General features: G+C 41.7%; 1 protein-coding gene across 1 annotated transcript in view; it reads right to left on the bottom strand.

Annotated features, from left to right (window-relative positions):
* Positions 1-25,412, bottom strand: part of prkar2b (protein kinase cAMP-dependent type II regulatory subunit beta) — a 68,529-nt gene that overhangs the window by 37,846 nt on the left and 5,271 nt on the right. Inside the window, exon 2 of the mRNA XM_033039706.1 lies at positions 6,680-6,715. Within this exon, the coding sequence (XP_032895597.1) occupies positions 6,680-6,715 (36 nt within the window). The remainder of the gene's footprint in view (positions 1-6,679; positions 6,716-25,412) is intronic.

The following is a 25,412-nucleotide window of genomic DNA, read 5'->3' as shown; positions in this document are numbered from 1 at the left end:
AGAGCAGCCCAAGGTGGCTGTTGCTGATATAAGCAACAGCCTTAACAGCTAACCACCAGAGAGGATATGCGTCAAACACCAAACCTCTGATTTCTTGTCAAGACAGGGAACTAAAATAGAAACGCACATCTAACATGCAAAATGCAAGAATCTCTAAACAGAAAACATCAAAAGTTTAGTAGGATTTGGGAGGGAAACATTGCGAGTGGAAATGTAACCAATTTAATTCATAACCTATTGAAATTGGTGTAAAATCTAATGAGGGGAGAATAGCCCCAGTCACATTCCAAGACAGGGCCAATGTGGAACATGTCATTCATATCACTCCTTGTAAAAAGAAAGTCACATTGAAACATGGTGAGATTTTCAGAGAATAGCTGCATTACGTGTAAACTGGTGCAATGAAAAGTCTGGAAAGGTGAACATGGGGCTAAGAGATGTGTGGAAATGAGGATCTATTGCCTTGGGTGTTAATACCAGAATGGGGAAATTTAAAACATGTGGAAGCAATTATAAAATTATAAGGAGTTTGAATGTACAGCTTTTAAAATCTTACCTCACCTCACATTATCAAAGCAAAGATGAACTGCTAATGGCTGCAAGCAGACCATGTGCTCTTGCAATGTTGAATAACACAATTTCAACGCTTAGTTTAGTTTAGAGATACAGCGTGGAAACGGGCCCTTTGGCCCACCGAGTCTGCACCGACCAACGATCACCGCACATTAACACTATCCTACACACACAAACTAGGGACAATTTACACATACCAAGCCAATTAACGTACAAACCTGTACGTCTTTGTAATGTGGGCGGAAACCGAAGATCTTGGAGAAATCCAAACGGTCACGGGGAGAACGTACGAACCGGAGTACTGACAGCACCTGCAGCCGGGATCGAACCTGAGTCTCCGGCGCTGCAAGCTGTCAGGCAGCAACTCTACTGCTGCGCCACCATGCCGCCTGTTTCACATTCGTTTATTTAGCTAATAAAAACAAGCTATACCAAACAATAACAATAAAAAGGTACAAAGCAAATCAAGATTTCTTGAAAAGCACTACAAAATACTTCACTGCGTGGAATACACTTAGCTGCATATCTCATTGAACAGAGAATAGTACAGCACAAGTACTGGTCATTTTATGTGCAAGCATTTTAATGGGATTGTTCTACACACCTACTTATATAGTCAACACGAGATAGAGTAACAGATATGTAGACAGATTATAGAATGATGTAAAAGCAACAGGGTTGGCACAGTGGGCAACATTAACTTCTCCCAAATTGACTGGGGCTTATTTAGTGCAAAGGGTTTCGATGGGGCAGAATTTGTTGGGAGCATCAAGGAAAGTTTACTGAAAGCGTGTGGATAATCTATGGGGGGAGGGGGGGATCAGGTAGGTTCAGGTAGAATGAGTTGGTTTTGGTTGCTCTGGCAAAGTAGTAGCATGGTGACTAGCACAAGTTTCTAGTAAATTGGTCACATCTGACCCTACATCAACATCATTTCAACGTCTCTAAATTATCAGTGTTTGTTTAACAGACTTCACAAGAAAAGCAAATATTCCTTCCCATCATCATCATTTTCTGTCCATGCCTCAAGTTCCACACCTCACCATCAACCCCATCCTTCTACTTAACATCTCTATACAAGGTTCATAAATCTACTGCCATATTTTAATTTATGCCTCCACTTGTATACAAATCTCTACACGGCCTCGTTTTTCTAAAACTCCCAGTCAGAGTGATGCATACAGCATAGAAACAGGCCCTTCAGTACATAAACATTCAAACACCTATCTAATTTTCCCCATATTGCCCTCAAATCTTCCACAGTTCCATCTCTCAATTTACACACAGAGTAAATTTACCGTAGCCAGTGAATCTGCAATAATCTTTGGAACATTGGAGGAAACAGGTATACAAAGGGGAAACCCGTGCAAGAATGTACAAATCCCAAGCAGCACAAGAGGTCAGGATCAGTGGAGCTGCATGACAGCAGCTGCAAGACAGCATTGGTGCACATGTTGAAACAACACACACCTCTTCCAACACATATTCCAAACAAAATCATTCCCTCATATTACAGAATAGGCTCTGCCTGTAATTGGAGAAATAATCTGTATTTTGAAGGCTCTCTCTCACAGACCGTTTCCATCACGGCAATCCAGCACTCTCAATTAACATGGTCACAGGTATGCTGTTTCTATTCTTGGTTCCACAATCCAAACTAATCTTCCAGAAACCTGCCAAGGAAGTACAACATCTTAACACACAGAAGAATTCTTGGCAAGATACAAATTCCTCCCACAAACAAATTGTACATTAGCTTTACCAACTATAAAATCTACATTTGAGAAATCAGTTAAAAATTCGTTGATTTCTCTTTTCCTCGTTTCACTATTATTCATAGAGCTTTTGCATTGTTGTCAAATTTTGCAAGAACATTGACAAAGGGTTGAGGAGGACTGGACATGGCTGAATCTTGCATTTTCATTCACATTCCTACCCAAAAGAATAACAGACTGTATAACGTGCTCAACCCAGCCTTACTTTTCAATTCCAAACATAGCCCAGAGATTACTTGATGCCTTTCTACCAATGCCCCTCTTCACTCTTCCACAAAATTGGGAGAAAGATCCTAGGACTTCACCATACAACCTATGGTGGTATAGTTGAGTTTAATATTTTTACCTCATTACTCCATCACAGCTTATGGAACAGTTATGAAACAACTATTTGGGTTTGTGATTTGGAAGTAACACCACAGCTCCACAGAATATTGTTTGGAATCAAATCTCTAACACATACAAAATGCAGAAAAAGTTACAAAAGGACTGAGGTTTCAGCAAATGAATGTCATTTTGCAATAACCAACTCTTTAACAAATTAATTTGGGCAACATTCAATTAGCATAATCTTCAGATATTGACCCTAATGGAACAGTTTTTAATATAACTTAGTTTGTAACCTTAAAAAGGCAGCATCTTTCCATGGTGTAGCACAGTCACCTCAGATTCAGAATACAGTGGATTTTTAAAATCCCATGTTCATATTTCAAATTCCAAACAGCTCTGTCTTTTTATTTGCCCTTTTACCTACAAATCAATTTTACTTAGAAATGAGTTTTTAAGAACTAAAATGGTAATTTGGGGCAATCAACACGTTTTGTCTTATGGAGAGAAAGAATGGGTGACGTCTTGGATCGAGACCCTTCTTCAGGTCTGAAGAAGGGTCTCGACACGAAACGTCACCCATTCCTTCTCTCCAGAGATGGTCCCTGTCCCGCTGAGTTACTCCTGCCTTTTGTGTCTATCTTCGGTTTAAACCAGCATCTGCAGTTCCTTCCAACATGTTTTGTCGTATGGATGTGCACACCATCAATGCAAGCCTAACATTCTTGATGCTACAAAAAAGGATAATTACAAACTTAAACCTTCATTACAAAAGTCATTAATACCCAAGACCTTCTCAATTTTTTTTCCCAGTCAGCAGTGCACGGAAAAAAATATGCAGCCAAATCAGAGACCCAATCAGACATCTTGAGGTAGGGGTAAAATAGAGCAAAGAGGTAGTCATAGTGAATAGCACAGTACAGTTGGAGAGGACAGCAGGACAATATTCTACAAGTCCTTCCCTAAGAGCCCCCTACAAAATAGGGTTTTGACGATCAGACATAGTGGACCAAAAGGCCCATTCCCATGCAATACCACCCTATGGCAATTGTATATCAGAACTATCTAATTTTATTTAATTGTGGAGAATATCTACATATATATATATATATATATATATATATATATATATATATATATATATATATATATATATATATATATATATATATATATATATAATATATATATATATATATATATATACACACACACACACACACACATATTTCAGTGAGTAATGTTCTGCTAGATATGATTCCAAATATATTGAGCAAGCCAGCACCTAACCCCATCTGTGTTTTGTCAACCTCAAGCAAACTGAACAAATTGCTTAACCACAAAGAACAGAGCCGTCCTCGATTCGGTGATGTTTGATTGATGGTGCAAAAAGCAATATTCACTATTGAGATTTAAACATGAGAAACAGCCACCAGCATGGAATTTAGAGACAACCAGGATTCATGGCACCACACCTCGACAAACAACCATCGGAGGCAAAGATGAAAGGAAATGGAATTGGCGAAAGCAAAAGGTCACAAAGCTCATCGTGACCGCATTAGCAAGTCAGGTTTGATTACCACCATGCTCAGTTTCTAATGACTGGGGAAGTGCAAAGCAAAGGTTATATCATCCGTATGGAGAATAGGGCGAAAGTTAAATAAAAATAAAAATGCACATGGCTACCTCTCGCAATCGAGGGCTTGTCTATATTTATACTACCACACCAATCCTTCCTGGATGCAAATTGACAATAGGTCGCAAGGAACGGTGTGTAGGAAGGAACCGCAGATGCTGGTTTAAACCAAAGATTGACACAAAAAGCTGGAGTAACAGCGCAACAGGTAGCATATCTGGAGAGAAGGAATGGGGGATGTTTCGTGTCAAGACCCTTCTTCAAGGGTCTCAAACCAAAACGTCACCCAGACTGGTCTGAAGAAGGGTCTTGACCCATAACTTCACCCATTCCTTCTCTCCAGAGATGCTGCCTGTCTCCAAGGAATGGCATTCCATCAGAAAAATTACAGAAAACGTTGATTCAGTTTTAGTATTTATGGACTTTTTAAAATTATATCTGCTGAATGTGAACAGAAGATTTTAAATCAATTAAAATGCTTAGGAGAATGATTATGATTTTTATATTTTGCATCCACCTTTGTAAAGAATTTAATCATGGGCATAAAAGTAAAATACATTTTGCATGTTCAAATGTGTTAACAGTACCTCCAGTGCAGCAAAACTGTTTAAATTAAAGATCAAATATCATATGCTGTGAAATCCTTTTGTTACATTTAATCCATGTCCAGATACATGGACATAACCAATGTATTAAGCTGAAAATAGAGAAATAAGCAACACCATCTGTGTTCTCCTGGGCAGGCAGTTAAAATGCTGATCCTTCCAATCCTAAATTCTTCAAGCTTATGGTCTCCGCTAATTTATTACATGATAAACAGAATGAGATCTTCCCTGAAACCCCATCCAAAAAATAATTCAACTTATCTAAACTTTAACAAATATCCTAAGCTCCACAGTCTCATTTGCTACCTCGAAGCTGACCTGGCTATTACATTTTATAAACTCAACAGATATGAATCTGACATCTTGCACTTCCAGCAGAAACTAAATTAAATTAAATTGTGCCCAGCCTCATGAAACCAGAAAACTTCCTAGGAATGGCCTAAAAGTTTCATTATTTCTGGCTGCAGCACTACTGACAACCAATTAAATATAAACCACAAGTTTAAACCAAGTCATAAAAATATTTATGCACAAGTAGGAGTCATTGCAATCTTGTAACATGTGTAATGAAGACGGCATTTTAACAATCAACAAAGGTTTATTTTTAAGAACTGGTCAAAAATGTTGTGATTTACACAGGCAAGCATCACCATGTCCCCTGCCTCTAACATGCTGGGGGACCACCATTAATGAAACACTCAGCTGGGTTTACATAGAAACATAGAAAATAGGTGCAGGAGTAGGCCATTCGGCCCTTCGAGCCTGCACCGCCATTCAATATGATCATGGCTGATCATCCAACTCAGTATCCTGTACCTGCCTTCTCTACATACCCCCTGATCCCTTTAGCCACAAGGGCCACATCTAACTCCCTCTTAAATATAGCCAATAAACTGGCCTCAACTACCTTCTGTGGCAGAGAATTCCAGAGATTCACCACTCTCTGTGTGAAAAATGTTTTCCTCATCTCGGTCCTAAAATATTTCCCCCTTATCCTTAAACTGTGACCCCTTGTTCTGAACTTCCCCAACATCGGGAACAATCTTCCTGCATCTAGCCTGTCCAACCCCTTAAGAATTTTGTAAGTTTCTATAAGATCCTCCCTCAATCTTCTAAATTCTAGCGAGTACAAACCAAGTCTATCCAGTCTTTCTTCATATGAAAGTCCTGGCATCCCAGGAATCAGTCTGGTGAACCTTCTCTGTACTCCCTCTATGGCAAGAATGTCTTTCCTCAGATTAGGAGACCAAAACTGTACGCAATACTCCAGGTGTGGTCTCACCAAGACCCTGTACAACTGCAGAAGAACCTCCCTGCTCCTATACTCAAATCCTACGCGAGTGCAACTCCATCATCTCTCAAGAAGGTCAACACCACATTGGACTAAGCGACGTATTTGATGGGTGCCCTTCTACCCTATACACGCACAGAGTGCTGCCGTGGTATTTACGACCCACAAAATTCACTGCAGATACACACTGAGGCAACTGCAATTTCCATTGCCAAGGACAGTGGTTTCAGGCCCACGGGAAAACTCTGGCCATCACCTTTTACGTTACACACCATCTAGGTCTGGAAATATATCATCAGCCCTTCTTCATTCCAGAACTCCCAATCCCACATTGTGGAAGTACCAGCAAGTCCACAGCAGGTCTTCAAGACAGCTCAACAACATCGTCTCACGGGGGCAAGGAAGGATGGCTGATAAAACCTTGCCTTACCAGCAATACTCTAATTCCCATGAATAAATAAAATGTACCTACCAGAGGGTCGTCGAGTTAATCTGATTTTGACTGGAGCTGGAAAGCAAACAGTCAATATTTTAATTAATTATTTAGGACACTCAACACTACATCGGTTTCAATTGTAAACCTTGCAGAATCTATTTTGTTACGAAAGCCCAAAATAAATGGTTAGCACTGTTTTACAATGTTTAACTTGGTAAGTAATTTAAATACATTTTTTTTTAAATAATCTTAACCACACAAGTCAATAGCTAAACCTGATGACAAATTTACTACATTGCACTAATACATTTTTGTATTCTCCCACTGAAGATCATCATTAAATGGAGGTAGACAAAAATGCTGGAGAAACTCAGCGGGTGAGGCAGCCTCTATGGAGCGAAGGAATAGGTGACGTTTCGGCTCAAAACCCTTCTTCACACTGATGTGGGGGGGGGGGGGGGTAGGGAAGAAGAAAGAAAGATGCGGAGACAGTATGCTGTGGGACAGCTGGGATGGGGAGGGGAAGGAAGGAGAAAGAAGGATAATTCTACAACAGATAATCCTCCGACATTTTCCCCACCTCCAATGGGATCCCACCACTGGCCACATCTTCCCATCTCCTCCCCTTTCGGCTTTCTGCAGAGACCGCTCCCTCCGTAACTCCCTGGTCAATTCGTCCCTTCCTACCCAAACCACCCCCTCCCCTGGTACTTTCCCTTGCAACCGCAGGAAATGCTACACTTGTCACTTTACCCCCCCCCCCCTCCCCCCTCGACTCCATCCAAGGACCTAAGCAATCTTTCCAGGTGAGGCAGAGGTTCACCTGCACCTCCTCCAACCTCATCTATTGCATCCGCTGCTCTAGGTGTCAACTGCTCTACATCGGTGAGATCAAGCGCAGGCTTGGCGATCGCTTCGCCCAACACCTCCGCACAGTTCACATTGACCAACCTGTTCCCCCGGTGGTTAATCCTATCTCTCTATCCCCCACCTACCCCACTCCTCACCTCCCACACCTGTTCCTTCGCTCCATAGAGGCTGCCTCACCCGCTGAGTTTCTCCAGCATTTTTGTCTACCGTCGATTTTGGCAGGAGAGGAGATCGATCTGCGCACACACGGTTTTTACGATTTTTAAACCTCGCTAACTTTTACAACAGACTACCGATCGGAACAAAACTTGGTGCACTCGCAGCACAGGAGAATGGTGAGTGAGCTGATGAAAAATTGGAGTGCTATCACTTACCATTTTTGCGCAAATAGAAAGACAGCGCAAACCGGGAGAGCACAAGAACAGAGTTTTAGTTATGTATAGATTACATTTGGTTATTATATATGGTCATCTTTTTGGTTGACACAATATGGAGATTTCCCAGTGATATTTCTGGATATTAAATTTGACCCCTTAATAGATTCCTCTTTCCCATCACCTCTTCCAGCTACAATTGCCCTCCACCATGTTATGACCTCAAACATCTGTTTTGTTGAGGCATTGCAGCCAAGTTTCTCATCCAACTCTCATCAGATCTTACTACCAGACCTAATATATATTTGTTCCAGTTCTTTTGTTCTCCTTGGAGAAAGGAAATGAATGGCTTTAACTCAGAGCACTCCATGTCTAGGAATTTGACAACAGGTCTGCAGTCACTCTACTCTTGGCTGTTCTTTGTTGCTGTTTCCAAAGGATTGTCTTGATACAAGAGGCCTGGATGAACTCAACTGTTTGATTTCAAGGAAAGCATCATTCCACAAATCAGCCAATTGGTTTGGTTCAAAGAAAAAAAAGCAGCCCCTTCATGTTTAGCACTCTCATCCTCACCCGCAAAGCCCTGGTTATGAACTGGATTGTAAAGTTTTAAACTCACTTTTGAAGTTTGATCCGAACCAGATCTAAGTCAAAATGGTCAAACACCCTGAAACTACATTGCTTAAGCAAACTACAGAAATTAAAATTGCAACAATGTCAGCATTCATTGCACTAAATGTCTTCAAATAAAAGGAATGTGCGAACACAATTTTGAGTAAATGTTTACAATGGGAACTTTTTCTGTAAACATTTACCCATCATCTAGTACTTGTAAGCTTCCCACCAAACTGCTGAGCCTCCTCTGGCTGCTTTCCCAACTTTTAGTCTCCGAGTCCTTTTTTGTTCAAAACGTTTGACTCATTTTAACTTTACCCGGCATTTTAAATGACTTCACAACTCGAGCCTTATCCCACTTGCATTCTTGGATTCATGCATGCAAATTTCTCAGTTTTCCCTTGGACAGCATCCAACCCCCAATTCCAGAGAAAAAAAACCCAAAAAAACAGGCTCCTTACCACCCACCCCACTCATTTTCCTTTTGCCTCAGATTTCCAACCCCTGCTTCTCGCAAAAAAATCACTAAAAACGTAGTTACTTAGTGTTCCAGGTTTCTCGCTCATCCTTGACTTTGATTGTTTAATGTCCCCTTGCTATTTAGTTACTTATCCCAGCCCTCTGGCCACAAGCATTTAGCAACATTGGTCTGGCTTATTAAAATGCCGTTTCATACTTTCCCACACCATCCCAAGCTTGAATGAAAAAGATAGCTTATACCATTGCCAATCCAGGCCCAATCCTATTACCTTTCACTCAATCTCTGTGCCCAAGAGTTTTCTTTAAATTTTCCCCACTTTTCCACTACCTTCCAAAATATGAGACCCAACAACTTGAAAAAAGTGTTTCTTGTAGATCAATTGGAAAGTTTATAACTTTTGCATAAAAAGTCAGTCACCGGTGAATCAATCTTGGACAAAAGCCCAACAAAAACAATAGCTACTTAGCAAGATGCTCCTTGTTTTTGAGATCTGACTGGTAGATCAAACCTGAAAAACCAATTGAAGCATGAAAATGGCACAGAACGATATCAACCCACTGGAAGATTTGGAGGATTTAGTTCTGCCAGAAAAGACATTATAAAAGAGAGAAGAATAATAATAACCATCATCTCCCTGGCCCCACATTCACCCCTGGAGCATCAAGACATCTGTATAACCAGGCAAGGGACAGGAAAAAACTGAAAAAAAAGAGGAAGAGATGGGGGTCCAGGGCACATTGCCCCCTGCTAGCGTTCCAAGGGGCAATGTCCCAGGCGGGTGTAAAAGCAGCCGCTATGTGCAGACATTTTTTGATAATTGGACCTTGAAATGACACCGTTTTCTTGCCTGTTTACCCTTAATTTATACTGTAATTTTTTTTATTGTACCTTAAAAATAACACATTTTACTTGCTTGTCACTTACTACATCCCTACACACTCACGACTGTGTGGCCAAATTGTACTTTCTAACTCAATTTCCTGTAAGCGGCTTAATCTGAAACAATGACGAGTCAAAATATCAGAAGGAGATGGAGAGCTTAGTAGCATGGTGTCAAGACAACAACCTCTCCCGCAATATCAGCAGAATAAAGGAGCTTGTCATCGACTTCAGAAAGAGGGATGAACAGCCTCATCTGCGTCATTGGTGCTGAAATGGAGGTGGTCGAGTGCTTCAGGTTTCTTAGTGTAAATGCCACTAAATTTATACTAGTCCAACCACACTGACCCTACGGGCGAGAAAGTACATCAACACCTCTATTTCCTTAGAACGCTAAGGAAATTCAACATTTCTCCAATGACTCCTGCCCATTCCTCACCTACACCATAGAAAGCCCTTGTCCAGATACATCACAGCGTGGTACAGTTTGCTGCTATGCCTAAGAACATGGGGACTTGCAGAGATGTGAACGCAGCCCAGTTCATCAAACAGCCTCCCCAACAAACCCTCAATTAACTCCAAATCCATCCAAACTTCACACTGCCATGGGAAAGCAGCCAACTTGATTAAGGGCCATTCACATCCCAGTCATCCTCTCTTCTTCTCTCTCCTGTCAGGCAGAAGTTACAAAAGCTTTAAAGAGATATCACCAGATTCAAGAACTGCTTCTTACTTTCTGTTATCAGACTCGCGACAGACCTCTCATATGCTAAGAATGAATTCCCAAACTCCCAATCTAGTTTATGATCCTTGCATTTTTTTCGAAATCTCTCTGTACTGTAAACATATATTTTATACATGATATTCTGCACTCTATTTTCTGCACAGTTCCAGTAGGCAGCCCTAAAGCAGTTGTCGATGCAGCAGAGAAAGAGGTGGGAGATGGTGCCAGGATAAGTTTTGAATTTATTCAATTATCTAATGTAACCAACAAAATTACAGGCATAGCTGGGACCCTTGAACAGCTACATCAGAGCTCCCTCCTGCTTTACAAGCTGTTAAATTGAATCAAATAATTTTAAATATTATGAAGCATTGAAGATAGACTTAGACTTAGATTCCTTTATTGTCATTCAGACCTTTCGGTCTGAATGAAATTTCGTTGCTACCCAATAGAGAGACACCCAAAACTACTTTTACCTACTCTCCCCCTACCGTCAGCAGTCCTAAATTACCTATTAAAATATAATCCTGTGCAGGGTCTGAACAGAATTGTAATTCCCTGGTAAAACACTGATAATGATCTTTCATGAAGTAACAGAGAATGATGAGAGGAGAAAGTGGTGAACATGTACTTCCAAAAGCATGTGACAAACTGGCAGAACATAAGATCATCATCAGCACCGAAATGGAATAAAGTGGCTGCAGCAATACAGATATAAAATTGGCCAAATAATGGGGAACAAAGAATTGGAGTGAAAGGTTTAACCACATCCTTTGCTTTTCTTCATGTATATCACAATGATTTATCTTTGCATGTACAGGGCACGATTTACAAATTTGCAGATGACGTTGTGAACCACAAAAGGCAGAGTAATAGACAAAGGACAAGGACAGAGTGGATAAAGAGAAGTGACAGATGCATTGCATGTAAGCATATTCAATTGCAGCATTCAAAAGGGAGATGTATAAGTACGTGAAAGGTAAGTATTTTCAGGGTTGTGAGGAGAATGGAGCAGCTGAATTGCAAAGAGCGGTGTCAGACCCAATGTGCCAAATGGCCTTCTCCCATTTGGGGTCCAGCTGCAAAGTTTAGCAATAGATATTACCCCGTCTGTCACTTAGCAAGTCCTAGACCCTCTGCGCATATGCTAACATTGCATCAATTTGAATGGCTGAATACTGGGACTTCTTAACAGCAGGATTCAGCCCACGTTGTCACACATGATCTGGAAGCCAAGATCACAATTTAAACCAAATAAGCTCAGGTGTAAAGATAAAACAAGTATTCGTTTCTGACTTTTATGAAAAAAATATTTTGCCATGGGCCAGAAATGTACTCAAGAACCAAAATGACCTAAAGATGTAGAATAATGGCAAGACATTGCAACTACAAATACAGAATTAACAACAGGGCTAGAAAAAGTACATTCCTAAAGTGTACTAGCAAGGGAAAGTAGGAAATAACAATGAGGTTTAACAAAGCAAAATATAATCCATCAGTAGAATTATGTGTGTATTAACCTTAGAGACACTTAACCGAAGGAAAATCCAACTTATTGGAATGATTATTTGTAACCACCAGAAGAATATGTATCTGTTGTGCACTTATCAAGATCTTCCAAGTTCATCATCATCACTATCATCATACTTTATTGGCCGAGTATGTTTTGCAACATATGTGGAATTTGATTTGCCTTACAGTCATCATACTAATCAAAAGCAACAGAACACAAAATACATTTTAACATAAACATCCACCACAATGACTAGTCCACATTCCTCACTGTGGTAGAAGGCGAAAAAAGTTCAATCTCTTCCCTGCATTGTTCTCCCACGGTCGGGGACCTCGATCCTTCCGTTCACGGGACGATCTTGACTCCCGTAACCGGCGGCGGGCCATCTGCATCCGGGTGATCAAGCTCCTGTATCGGGGGATATCGGCACCCCGCGCCAGGCGATTGGACCCGCGCCAGGTGATTGGACCCGCGCCAGGCGATTGGACCCGCGCCAGGCGATTGGACCCGGGTCGGGGCTGGTCGAAACCTTCTGTGACTTTGGAGCTCCTGACGGTCTCTCCCGAGACTGTGAGCTCCGCGATGTTGAAATCTGCAAGCCGTGGTTGGAGTGTCGATCCCAGGCAAGGGATTGGCTCCGATGGTAAGTCCACGTCCCCGCGGTGAGGCTCAAAGTCAGTCCCGAGAAGGCCTCCAGCTCCACGATGTTAGGCCGCAGAGCCACCAGAGATATGACCTGGAAAACAATCGCATCTCCGGCAAGGTAAGAGATTGAAAAAAGGTCCCCCCGACCCCCACATAAAACAAACCAGAGAACATTTACACAACTTTTAAAACACACTAAAAATAACAACAAAAAAGACGAAGGGAGAGACAAACTGTTGGCGAGGCTGCCATCGCGGCGCCACCCTCCCAGAACCATATAGAGGTTCCCTCTCCCTCCTAGAACCATGTAGAAGTTCCCTCTCCCTCCTAGAACCATGTAGAGGTTCCATCTCCCTCCTAGAACCATGTAGATGGAATTGTAGCCAGCGCCTCCAACCTGATTCAATAGTCACTACTGTTTCCATGCCATGCAAACGTGACCCAAAAATTACTTGTATTTCACTGAATCTTAAATTAGCTCAACCTACTGGATCAGTTGCAAATGAATTATTTTAACAAAAATCACTCTTGGGAATTTTATAAATGCTGATTTTAGTTCTGGCTGAATGACAGATAATATTTCCCATTAGAGAAAAATAAGAGGGGATTCAACGCAGCTTTTTTTTTTTTTAAATGCTATATGCTTGTCATCCTTTTAAGGAAATCTAAACTTCGAATCGTTGCTATAATTCAACAAGTATATTTGTGCATGTTCCAAGACATATAAAAACGTCATGGCAAGTTAGAAACAATTTCACGTGAAGCAACTCTATTTGTGGATCAGTAAGGGATCTGTTAAATATAAACCTTCGAACAAAGAAATCAAAGTTTCAGTTTTTAATGCATCTTAAAACAAAATGTTCATTAAATATTTTTCAACCTCCTTTTCCATCTAATACACTGAGCGCACAGGGCCTCAATTAAAATAAACATCCAATTATAGTTGGCCCCTTAAGTGTATTCTGCCGTTTAGCAAGATCATGGCCAATGTGACTAATCTCAACGCCACATTTCTGCATATCCCCAGCACCATTTCACTCCCTTGCTGATCAGCAATCTATTTACAATACAATCCGTGAATCCTTTCTATCTGCAAGAATCAAGCAAAATCTATGTGCCTATTTTCAATGACAGCTTTTAAATAATTACAACTGCAGAAAGCTCACTGAAATTGCAAATGGAAACTGATGGAGTAAATGGAGGAAAAGTGGTTGGTCGGGCAAAGCATTAAAAAAAAATTGTTTACAGAGATTGGTCAGAGTCTGGTATTCACTATCTGAAAGGATGGTGGAGGTAGACAATCTCAATAACATCACATTTAAAAAAACTACATGAGCACTTCAGGCATAAAAGTGTACATGAATGTGGGCAGATTTCCTTTAACCACCACACATACTGTGGCCCAAATGTCCACCCCTTCAGCCATAGAGTTCCACGAAACAACTTAAGGGCCCGTCCCACTTGGGCGTCATTTACCCGACATCCAAGAAATTGGTTGGCGTGTCGTGACGCACGCGTGGCAAGTGGTGTCGTACGCACAGTAATGCACGGTGCTTCCCTATCGCCCCAGGATTTTGGAATGTTCAAAATCCTTGCGTGCCACCTGCGTGACGTATCCCTTGCGCACTCTGGTATACGTGTAGTGCGTGGTGATGTTTGGTTACACAGGAACATTGCCTAAGCTAATTTATTATGCGTCACTGTGTGTCAACGTCTGTAACCATGCGTCGCCACGCGCCGCCCATACGTCGTCGTAGCGCCATTTGTGAGTCATTTGAGCGCCGCACCATGTGATCACCCGGGTATAATGCGCACCGAATTTTGAACATTTTTCACTAGGAAAATCCTTACCAGAGACTGGCACTACTTGGCGTGCGACTGTCGTACTGTCAGATGATTTTTGCGCGACTGTTGCTCGTCAGTCACTGCCGGCTTGTTGCGCAAATGACGCCCAAGTGCGATAGGCCCTTTAATATATTACAGCAACCTTTGTTTACTTTGCAAAATAATGAAATGACTACTTTACAGTACACAAGTTATTGAACTCCATACAAGTATAATTAAACAAAGTCTGGTTTGTTAATTTATGCTCCATAGCAAGCATTCTTTTGAGATGCATGGCAGCTTTATTTAACATCTGCTCTGCCCTAGAGTAATAAATCACAGCGAGCTGTAGATGCAGCCCAGTCCATCATGGATATCAGCCTCTACCCCACTGACTCAGTCTACATGCTGCCTCAAGAAAGCAGCCAACATCATCAAGCACCACTCTGTCCTGGACCTTACCTCTCCAGTCAGCCAGAAATATAAAACCTTAATAGCACATGCCACCATGTTCAGGAATAGCTTCTTTCCTGCTGTTATCAGACTCTTGAATGCACCTCCCATGATGCTAAGGATGCATCCCCACTCTACCTTGTTGCATCCCTTGCACTTTTTTTATCTGCACTTTCTCCGCAGCTGCTTCATTATACTCTGCCTTTTGTTTCCTTTCTTTTTGTCTACTTGGTTAAGCATGGATTGTAATCACATATGGATGATTTACCTGGATCCCACTCAAAACACAGGTTTTTCACTTTTTGGTATACGTAACAATAATTAACCAATACTAATAAATAAAAAAAGGAGCCGTTCAGGAATCACTTTCCTGTTAGAACCCTGACCCATTGCTACCACGTAAAGCAAACAGTAAATAAAAATAACTACTTTAAATACTTTACTTTATTTTCCAATTATTCACGGGGCAGCCCAGAGAAAATTACACGACTAATATCATTGGTTATTTCCTAACTTTGTGAAGCTCGGAAGAATTATTTTTTAAAACTACTTTGCGGCACAATGATAGGTCAATTAGAATCTTATGGGTGAAAAGCTCATCTGCAGTTGTCAAAATATTCTCTTTAATATCAATTATTTAAATTACATAAGAGGAAATATGCTTCCGTAGACTCTCATTAGTCCCGTGTGTTTATCAAAACAAATGGTTCCAACATACAATCAACACTAAAGAACCTCACAAGCCATGTGTGGCTTTGCCTTCATTAATAAACCCACATTTCATGCCATTTTCATGTTGGGTGGAGACATCAAAGACAGTTCCCCACCAACTTCACAAAATCCACTAACTAATCATGTATGATAATCAGGCATCATTCAATACATAAAACTTCACAGAGACTGAATAACTAAACTCAACAAACTCCTGCCCCCAATCCGAGCCATTTAAAATAAAAGACTTGCTGTTCAAAAGTTGGGAAAATAGCCTGTGAAGTTAAAATGCTTTTAAATGTCCTCTGAGTAAACAAACACTGCAAGGGCACTAAAACCTGACATTTATTGAACTATCACTTAAATAGTTAGAAATTCTTTCCAGTTGTTCATCTCCCACTCATTGGAAAATCATCTCCTCAGTCACATTTTTGGCTACCATCCTGATTGTTCCCATCACTGTGCTGGTTTGCTTTCCTGTACTTCCTACGCAGTTAACCATTACCACACATCTGCTACACCCAAAAACTAAGCAAAAATCCCTTGGTTGGATTAATATTTAATGTTCCACTAAAATTGGCATAAGCAATAAGATTTTAAACTTTCATGAACTAACCTACCCAGAAAAGCTGATTTTTACTTCGGAGTCACGTGAGTGACTACGTGAAGAACCCCGCCAGGACGCATGCGTGTCATATCGCTACATGCATTGCAACGAGTCACAGCAGGGGGAACGACGTTCCCTTAGCGGCAGAATTTGAAAGCCGGGAACAGCAGGTAAGGAGACTCTGCGTTCCTTCCACTTACCTTACAGGTGGAGACATGGACCAGATCCACGAAGGCTGCGGAAAAGCTGGCGGGGGAGAACCGCGGAGTTGCGGGCAGCCGGCAGCAGCAGCCAACGGCACGCCAATCTCCCGAAATGGGAACAGCTGTGCCCGACTTCGCTCCCGCACCGGCGAAGCCGGGCGGGAAAGCGAAGCAAAAAACGGACCGAATGCCAGACTCCGATGAGTCTGATTTTGAGCAGCCGCGAGCGGCCAGTGCCCGTGAGCACCGGGGCCGGTTGGAGCAGCTGCAGGATGACCAGCAGCCGCGAGCGGCCAGTGCCCGTGAACATTGGAGCCGGTTGGAGCGGCTGCAGGAACCGGAGCAGGAGCGGCTTCAGGAGCAGCCACGACGGCCAGTGACCATGAGCATTGGAGCCGGTTGGAGCGGCTGCAGGAACTGAAGCAGCAGCGAGTGGCCAGTGTCGGAGAGCATCGGAGCCAGCTGGAGCGGCTGTTGGAGCAGGTAAGTGGCAAGGCTCCGGGAGATGGAGACTAGTCACAGGGGGCAGCTAGTAAGTCCTACAGCAGTACCTCTTGTAGGGCTGCACAGTGTTTCTCCTTCATCAGAGGGGAGTATAGGGGGTCAATTCTGGGCTGAACCTGAAGAGGGGTGTAGAACATACCCCTAGTGCACATGGGGTGCAAGAAAACCTATTGGAAGACACTTACCATCAGGGAACTGCAAAACACTGAATGTTCCCAGAGTCAACCAGTGTATTTGAAAACATGGCAGAGCCAGGGACTTGAAACAACAGAAAGTTCTGAAAGTCCTAACAGCGGGAATTACGGGTTTCGCCCGCACAATAAACAAAAAAGACATGACACAAGATCACCAGGATGCACTGGCTTTATTTTGCAACTACCAATACGAGTACACAGCATTAGAAGAAGTGCCATCCAACCGGCTTTAGACCCTAATTTGCAGGCCTATGCAAACCTGGAACCTCCAAACCACCAATATTACTATTTGGAGGCAACTTATCAAAACAGGTAAAAGAACTTGACAAAGAGGGTAAAACCCTGGGGCTCATTAAAGCAACGTCTAAAAACTACTTCCTGGGGAATGCGCTAACCCTCAACACCGACCCAACTACAGATCCAGACACCGGCACCTCAACGTCCACGGAGGATGCCAAAAAAGTAACAAACCTACCAATAGTAACCATGGAGGTAGGTGGGTCTGGTTCCTTACGAGGTTGGTGGGAGATTACAATTCTATCTGGATGCATGGAATAAATTAACTACCGACACTTATATTTTCAGAAGTATAGGGTTATACCATAGAATTTATACAAAACATAATTCTCCAGTTCAGCATGTACCAAACCGAATGTTCGTGCTTACAGGCAAAGAAAAAATCAATAGCGCATGCTGAACTACAGTGCCCATATAAAAAAGGAGTAATGGAGGATATCCAACACGAATCACAGGAATTCGTGTCCAAAATCTTTATCATAAACTAGATGGTGGTTGCCACATATTGGTTGCCATAGATTTGACTCATTTGAATACTTTCGTACTATATATTCATTTCTAGATGGGAACCTTTGTAGCTGCTAAGCTATTGATTCCTAGGTTACTACATGACAAGCATCGTATTAAAAGATGCTTACTATACAGTACCCATTAGAGGTGACCACAGATGTTATTTAACACAATGGATCATCTGCGGTACACCCTTAACACTGTTCACATGTCAGTGACTTTGCCGAAAGAAAAGGTTACAGCCTTAATGGAGGCTTGCAGCAAAACAAAACCATCCATCAGACTGGTAGCAAGAATAATTGGCATTATAGTGGCTGCGTTTCCAGCCACACAAATCGGACCTTTACATTATCAAAAATTACAGAGAGCACACATTCGTGCACTCAAAAATCATAGGGGTCATTCTGACAGACCAATGAAGCTACCAACAGAGGCCACAATGGAACTAAAATGGTGGAAACATAACATTAGGCATTGTTCCGATCCAAACATTATCAGCTACCCGTCTATGGAACTACATACTGATGCCAGTGCACTTGGATGGGATGCTACCAATTCCATCTCCAGCTGTGGGGGAGATGGAATGCACAGGAGGCATCATTATTACAAACACTGGGCATAAACTACCTGGGAATGTTGAGTGCATTCCATGGCCTTAAGTCATATTATTCTGGGTTATCACCAGCATGTTAGACTACAAATTGACAACACCACCGTGGTAGCATATATCAACCATATGGGTGGATACATATCGACATCATGTGACAATCTGGCCAACACAATTTGGCAATAGTGTATCCAGAGAGATATTTGGATATCAGCTACCTACTTACCAGGTAAACTGAATTTAGTGGCAGACAACAGGTCACGCTAATTCTATGAAAACACTGAATGGATGTTGGATAAAAAATGTATTGCTGAAATTACAGCACGGTATGGAACACCAGATATCGACCTATTCGCATCCATGCTCTCACCAGTTATCGAATTATGTTCATGGAAACCAGAACCTGGGGCAGTGGTACAGATGCATTTTCGCTGCATTGGGGGATTATTTATTTATGCATTCCCTCCTTCTGCCTCATCAGTCGGGTAGTTAGGAATATACAGTAGATTCCGCGTCTGGTATTTTGATAGTACCCGATTGGCCTACTCAACCATGGATCCCGGTGATACACGACATGGTTTTAGAACCATGCATCACCATCCATCATAGACCTAATTTACTGGTTCTTCCCGCAACAAGGGGTAGTTACCCATGTCATAATTATATAAACCTATTAATTTATAGAGTTGAAAGCACCTCTACTACACCTGGGACTGACGGACCGAACAGGGGATATTATTTCAGCGGCCCACAGACAGTCCACCAAAAAACAGTACTTGGTGTCATCAAGAAATGGGAAGTACTGTCACAACAATAAACATCACCCACAGATCTATGAACATCCCGTCTGTTCTGCAATTCCTGGCAAGCCTCCATTACGATGAGAGGCTCAGTCATAGTGCCATCAACTGCGCCAGAAGTGCTCTGTCAACATACCTGTGGCAAGGAACAGAGCGGCATTCTGTTGGGACACACCCTGGTAACCAAACTCATGAGGGGCATTTTAATGTTAATCCCCCAAGAACCAGGTATTCCCAAATATGGGATGTGAGCATTGTACTGACCATGTTAAGAAACTGGTCTCCAGCTACAGCTCTGTCCCTACAGAAACTGACTATGAAAACAGTCATGCTGATGGCCTTGGTCACGGCACAAAGGGTCCAGTCACTACAGAAACTAAGGCTGGACAACATGATTATTTCATCTGGACATTTAACTTTTCACATCAATGAAATAGTCAAACAGAACAGAAAGGGGTCAGCAGGCCTAAAAAAACAGAATTCAGGGCCTACCCGACAGATGGTCGTCTCTGTATTGTAACACACTTACTATTATATATGGAGTATACTAAGATCATCAGAGGGAAAGAAATGTCACTTTAATCAGCTACAAACAGCCACTCAAAACAGTGACAGTCCAGACCATCTCTAGATGGCTAAAAAAGGTCCTAATAAAGGCTGGAGTAGACACTAGCATTTTTAAATCTCACTCCACCAGGGCTGCAGCTACATCGGCAGCTATGAAGTTGGACGTTCCTATGGACCAAATCCTCAAGACAGCAGGATGGTCAACGGAGGTAACTTTCCAACGACTTTATAACAAACCAGTCATTGAACCTGGAATATTTTCAGAAACAAATGTAAGTTCTATAATATAATTTACCCCATAAATAGGGGCAATAATTGGTGTTAATATATTTATCGTTGGGTTTTCAATATCGTATTGATGTCTAATGATGTTAACACTATTCTCCCCATAATAAAGGCAGATGTGATGCATGGACTCGTTTCCACGGCATGAAATCACAGAGCTTTAAAATCTTCACGTAGTCACTCACGTGACTGCGAAGTAAAATAGTAAGATTAAACGAGAACTTACCAGTTTGAAGTTTGATCGTTATTTTATGAGGAGTAACGTTGAGGGATTACGTGCCCTCCACTCCCACCCTTGATCATATACTCAACTGGTATCTCTTCTCTAATCTTACTATGTTTAGTCATTACCGTTATCTGTGATTTCACACCGCTGCTTTGAAGAATGACACGCATGCGTCCTGGCGGGGTTCTTCACGTAATCCCTCAACGTTACTCCTCATAAAATAACGATCAATCTTCAAACTGGTAAGTTCTCGTTTAATCTTACTATTATAATTGTTTTCGCTTTTTCATTAATGAGAGTCTCTTGATATATTTTAAAAGTGGTGACTCTGATTGTACTGCTGAAACCGAGGTTAAACATCAAAAATAAGAATATTTAAAATACAGATTAGCACCAAAGATGAATAACTTTGAGCAACCCTATTTAAAAATATCACTGGGAATATATTTTTAACTCCCAAATTTAGGGTAGGCATTACCTGTATTCGATCGCCCCGACGCAGGGGCTTCGATCGCCCCAACTGTGGATGGTTCGACTGCCCCAACCGCGTGAGAATAAAGAATAGACTCGATTGCCTTCCATCACAGGGAGGAATGTGGGGAAACCATTGTGGTGGATGTTTGTGTTAACTTTTATGTAGTTGTGTGTCTTGTTGCTTTTTTAAAGTATGGCTGTATGATAAATCGAAATTCACCGTACCTTAATTGGTAAATGAGACAATAAACTGACCTTGAAACTTTGACCCTTGATAAATAGCATTCCCAGAAATGCCTGCGCACCTCGGTAAATGAGGGTGAAGAGCCTTCCTGAACAGCTCCTTTTGGAGAATTAATCAATTAATTTTGACCTGGCTGGATGCACTTGTACTCATGGGAGGACACACTTCAGGGGAACTGATTCTTGAACCATGTGAAAATTCATGAAACACATACAGTAGTTGCAAGTGCTTCAGTCCATTACTCTCTTGTGCTTAATAAAGGTCTCAATTGATTGCATTGGTTTGGCTCATTGTAATTAGATTCTCCCGACCAACAGAAAAAACCAGAATGTTAACTCCATGAAACAATAGTTACCACAACAAACACAAAACTCCAATGGAGACACCCTGCTTCTTTTCATTCAGTTCAACTTAGCTGAATTAAAACTAGAGTCCACCTTAGCCAAGTACAAAAGAGCAAATATTATTTTGGGAAAGGGGTCTGAATAATGGCAGGTTATCCATTATCAACCTCTGCAAGATACTGGCCCAGAGCTTCAGTTTCCACACCAATATTAAAGTGTCCCATCTCCCAGAGAAGTACTGGCTTCCAGAACACGTGATGATCCAAGTTAAGTACCCCGTTCCTGCCTTCTCCCCATATACCTTGTTGCCTCAAAATGAGGCAACATGCATCAAATAAGCTTTGCCTCAAATCTTTTCACTGTACCTCAGTAAACGTGACAATAAACTAAACTGATCAAATCAGCTGATTAGTCAACAAAGGTGGCAGAGACTATGTTCAAATGGGTTGCGATGTGCAATCTTGTTTGGTTCCATTTTGGTCAGCTTTAATTACTTTACATTTCTGCAGAACCTACTGAAAGAAATGTTATATTTTGTTGTTATCCAAAACAGATGGAAGTGCCATCATGACAGATGTTTTCCTGGATTACAGTCACCAATAGTGCAAACAGGGAAAAAAATGTTTCATCTGGATTCACTTCATGAAAAGATTTTCAAAAACAACAAGTTGCAGGACCTTGTATGACAGTAAACAAAGCACCAAGCCCACTCGCACTCATGAAAAAGGTAATAAATACTAAATTCAATTAGTTTCTGTGAATTTTTATCACACATTGCATCACCTTTCAAATTAATTCTCAGACATTTCTAAAGCTAGGTTCTGCTAATTTTCCCAATGGCCTGTTTTTTGCATAAAGAACGATTTAAGGTATGACACTGGAATTACGAAACACAATTTTTCACTATAGCGCACTGCAATAATTTTCAGAAATTATATAAATTAATGAATGACAAATATGATGAAATGGTTTACAATTTAGTATAACTCACAATAGCCTAGATAAGATGAATGACTGATATCTCAAAATTAGGTAACTGAATCATCCTACCTCAACTAGAAAACAGTGCTGAACTACTATCTACCTCTTTGGTGACCACCGGACTGTGCTTGATCGGACTTTACTGTCTTTACATTGCACTAAACGTTATTCCCTCATCATATAGCTATACACTGTAAATGGCTTGATTGTTATCACGTATTGCTAACTGGATAGCAATCAGCAAAGGCTTTTCACTGTACCTTGGTACCAGCGACAATAAACTAAGCTAAACTAAATTAAACTGAAGTTGATTAGCGCTGCTAGAGAGATGTGGACACCTTGCAGCATAAATATACCTCTCATGAAACCAGCAAATGTAGACAACATCTCTTTCTAACCAGGATTTTATGCAGAAAACAGAAAACAAATTGAAGATGGAAAAAGATTGAAAAGAGAACTGTTTTCAAGGTTCTCAAGACAAACACTATTGTTAGGGCATTTTAAATTATAAAAAGGAACTTTCTTGCATAAGAGTGGACTAAGTATTGTTACGGAGAAAACTCTCTGGAGAAAACTCAGTTCAAGGGCATTGCTATGAATAAACAAGCTAATTTTATCTTTTGAATGATGTTAAACCTCCTGGGCAAAACAACATCCCACAATGCTCTTAGTGCCCCACTGTCTTGGGCAACATTTCTCTATCCATCAACATCATAAAAAAAAAATAACTCGTCATCTGTCTCATTGCTGTTGGTGATATACAAGTGTCACATTTGCTTACTTTTCACTCCAAAATATCTTTATTGGCTGTAAAGTACCCGTAGCACTATAAATACAATGCCACTCATTTTCCATTACAATTTGGCCATTGCTAACAATTAGTCAAACGTTTTAAAGAGATTGCCCATGAAAATAATATCATCCAATGACCACTGTAAGAAGGAGAAAATGGAGGAGATATTTACATTGGGTAGGAGAGGAGGGACACAATTAACATCTCAGGATTAGATCACCGTAAATTTCTAATAATTCATTTTTATTTTAGTTATTCTGAACTCATTGTAAAATACCATGTAGCGTATATTTTGGGCATTTGATGAGGAAACAGGACTGAAATCAAAAGTGCAGAACTACTATCTACCTCATTTTCAAAAAATAACATGGGGGTAATGATTTCATTATGAAGTTCTGAAGAACGCTGACAATCCAGGTGCAAAGTTCATGAGCTTGATTGATGCTGGGAAGAAGCTGTTCTTGAACGTGAATGGTGACAGCATTTGGGATCCTGTACCTTCTTCCCAATGGTAATGGTGGGATGATGATGTGAGTCTTTGATGATATTTATGGAGCATCTTAGTCAGAAGGGGCGAGTTGGTCCCAAGGGCCTGTTTCGGTACTGTACGACTGAGATTCAATATTAGCTCCCTTTTGAGGCAGCATATCATGTAGATCTCTTCGATGGTGAGGAGGACAATACTTGTGATAGACTAGCAAATGTCTACCACTTTCTGCAGCCTCCTTAATTGCTGGGCGTTCACATTAGTGAACCAAGCCAAATTGTAACCAGTCACTATGCTCTCTACTGCACAAAGCAGGTTAGATAGAAAATTTGGCAATATATTTCCACAACCTTCTGAGGAAGCAGAGGCACTGATGAGCTTTCTTTGTGATTGCATCAATATATTTGACCCGGAACAGATCTTCAGAGATATGACACTGTTGACTCTCACCACTGCTGTTCAGAGATATGACACTGTTGACTCTCACCACTGCTGTTCATCGATAAAGACAGGTTGATACACTCCAGGCTGTGCACTCCAGAGGTCAACCATGGTATCGCTAACGCAGAGAGCAAGACTATTCTTCAAAACATGGGGGGGGTGGGAGAGAGAGAGAAAAAAAAAGATAACACACACACACACACACACCTTTCATCGCCTGGCGCGCCTTATAACCGGTCGCGGGATCTTCCATCGCCCGGCGGGGGCTTCAACATCGGGAACCTAGATTGCCACAAAGATCCCGCGTCCAATTTTAAGCCACGCCGGGCGATGAAAGGCCCCGCGAACAGGCCAATTCAAGCTCCGCTCTATGATCTTTGCTCCACCTGAATGTCTCCCTCCTCCAATCACCGCGCTCTATCCTCAGTCCCACCCCTCTACTTCCCCCCTGACCGCCCCCTCCCCCACCGCCTGCTGATCGACGTCTCTCGTCTCAATCATCAGTCCCACTCCCACTGCCTCGCGGAGATTTTTTTTTAATAGATTATATTTTCACAGAATTTTAAAATCTGATTACAAAACATGGGGGGGGGGGATTGTCCCCCACCTCTCAAAATATGGAGGGGACGTGTCCCCCTGTCCCCACCGGGATTTCCGCCTTTGCTCCAGTACTCTGACTCATCGTCACCAGTTTCTTGTCCATCAATGTGGTATCATCGGCAATTTAAATATAACATTGGAGCTGCATCTGGCTACTTAGTCATGGGTACAGAGCAAGGGACCAAGTGCACAGTCACGAGGGAGATGGTTAACAAGGAGGAAATGGTGTTGCCTATTCGTGTAAATTATGGTCCGCTGATGAGGGGGTTGAGGATCCAATTGCACAGCGACGAGCTTGCATCAATTCTCAGTTTGATGATAAGTTTAGAGGGGATGATGGCGTTGAATGCCAAGCTGTAGTCATGAACATCAGCCTAATGTATGTATTCTTATTGCCCAGCTGATCCAATGCAGTGGAGTGCCACTGAGATTGCATCCTCTTTGATCTGTTGCGGCAGGAGATAAATTGGAAAGGGCCCAGGCCCTTACTAAGGCAGGAGTTGATATGCATCGTAA

The sequence above is a fragment of the Amblyraja radiata genome, chromosome 21 (assembly GCF_010909765.2).
Source record: "Amblyraja radiata isolate CabotCenter1 chromosome 21, sAmbRad1.1.pri, whole genome shotgun sequence".
NCBI classification, from domain to species: domain Eukaryota; kingdom Metazoa; phylum Chordata; class Chondrichthyes; order Rajiformes; family Rajidae; genus Amblyraja; species Amblyraja radiata.
Note: the sequence above shows the minus strand (reverse complement) of the source record. Positions and strands in the feature narration are given on the sequence as shown.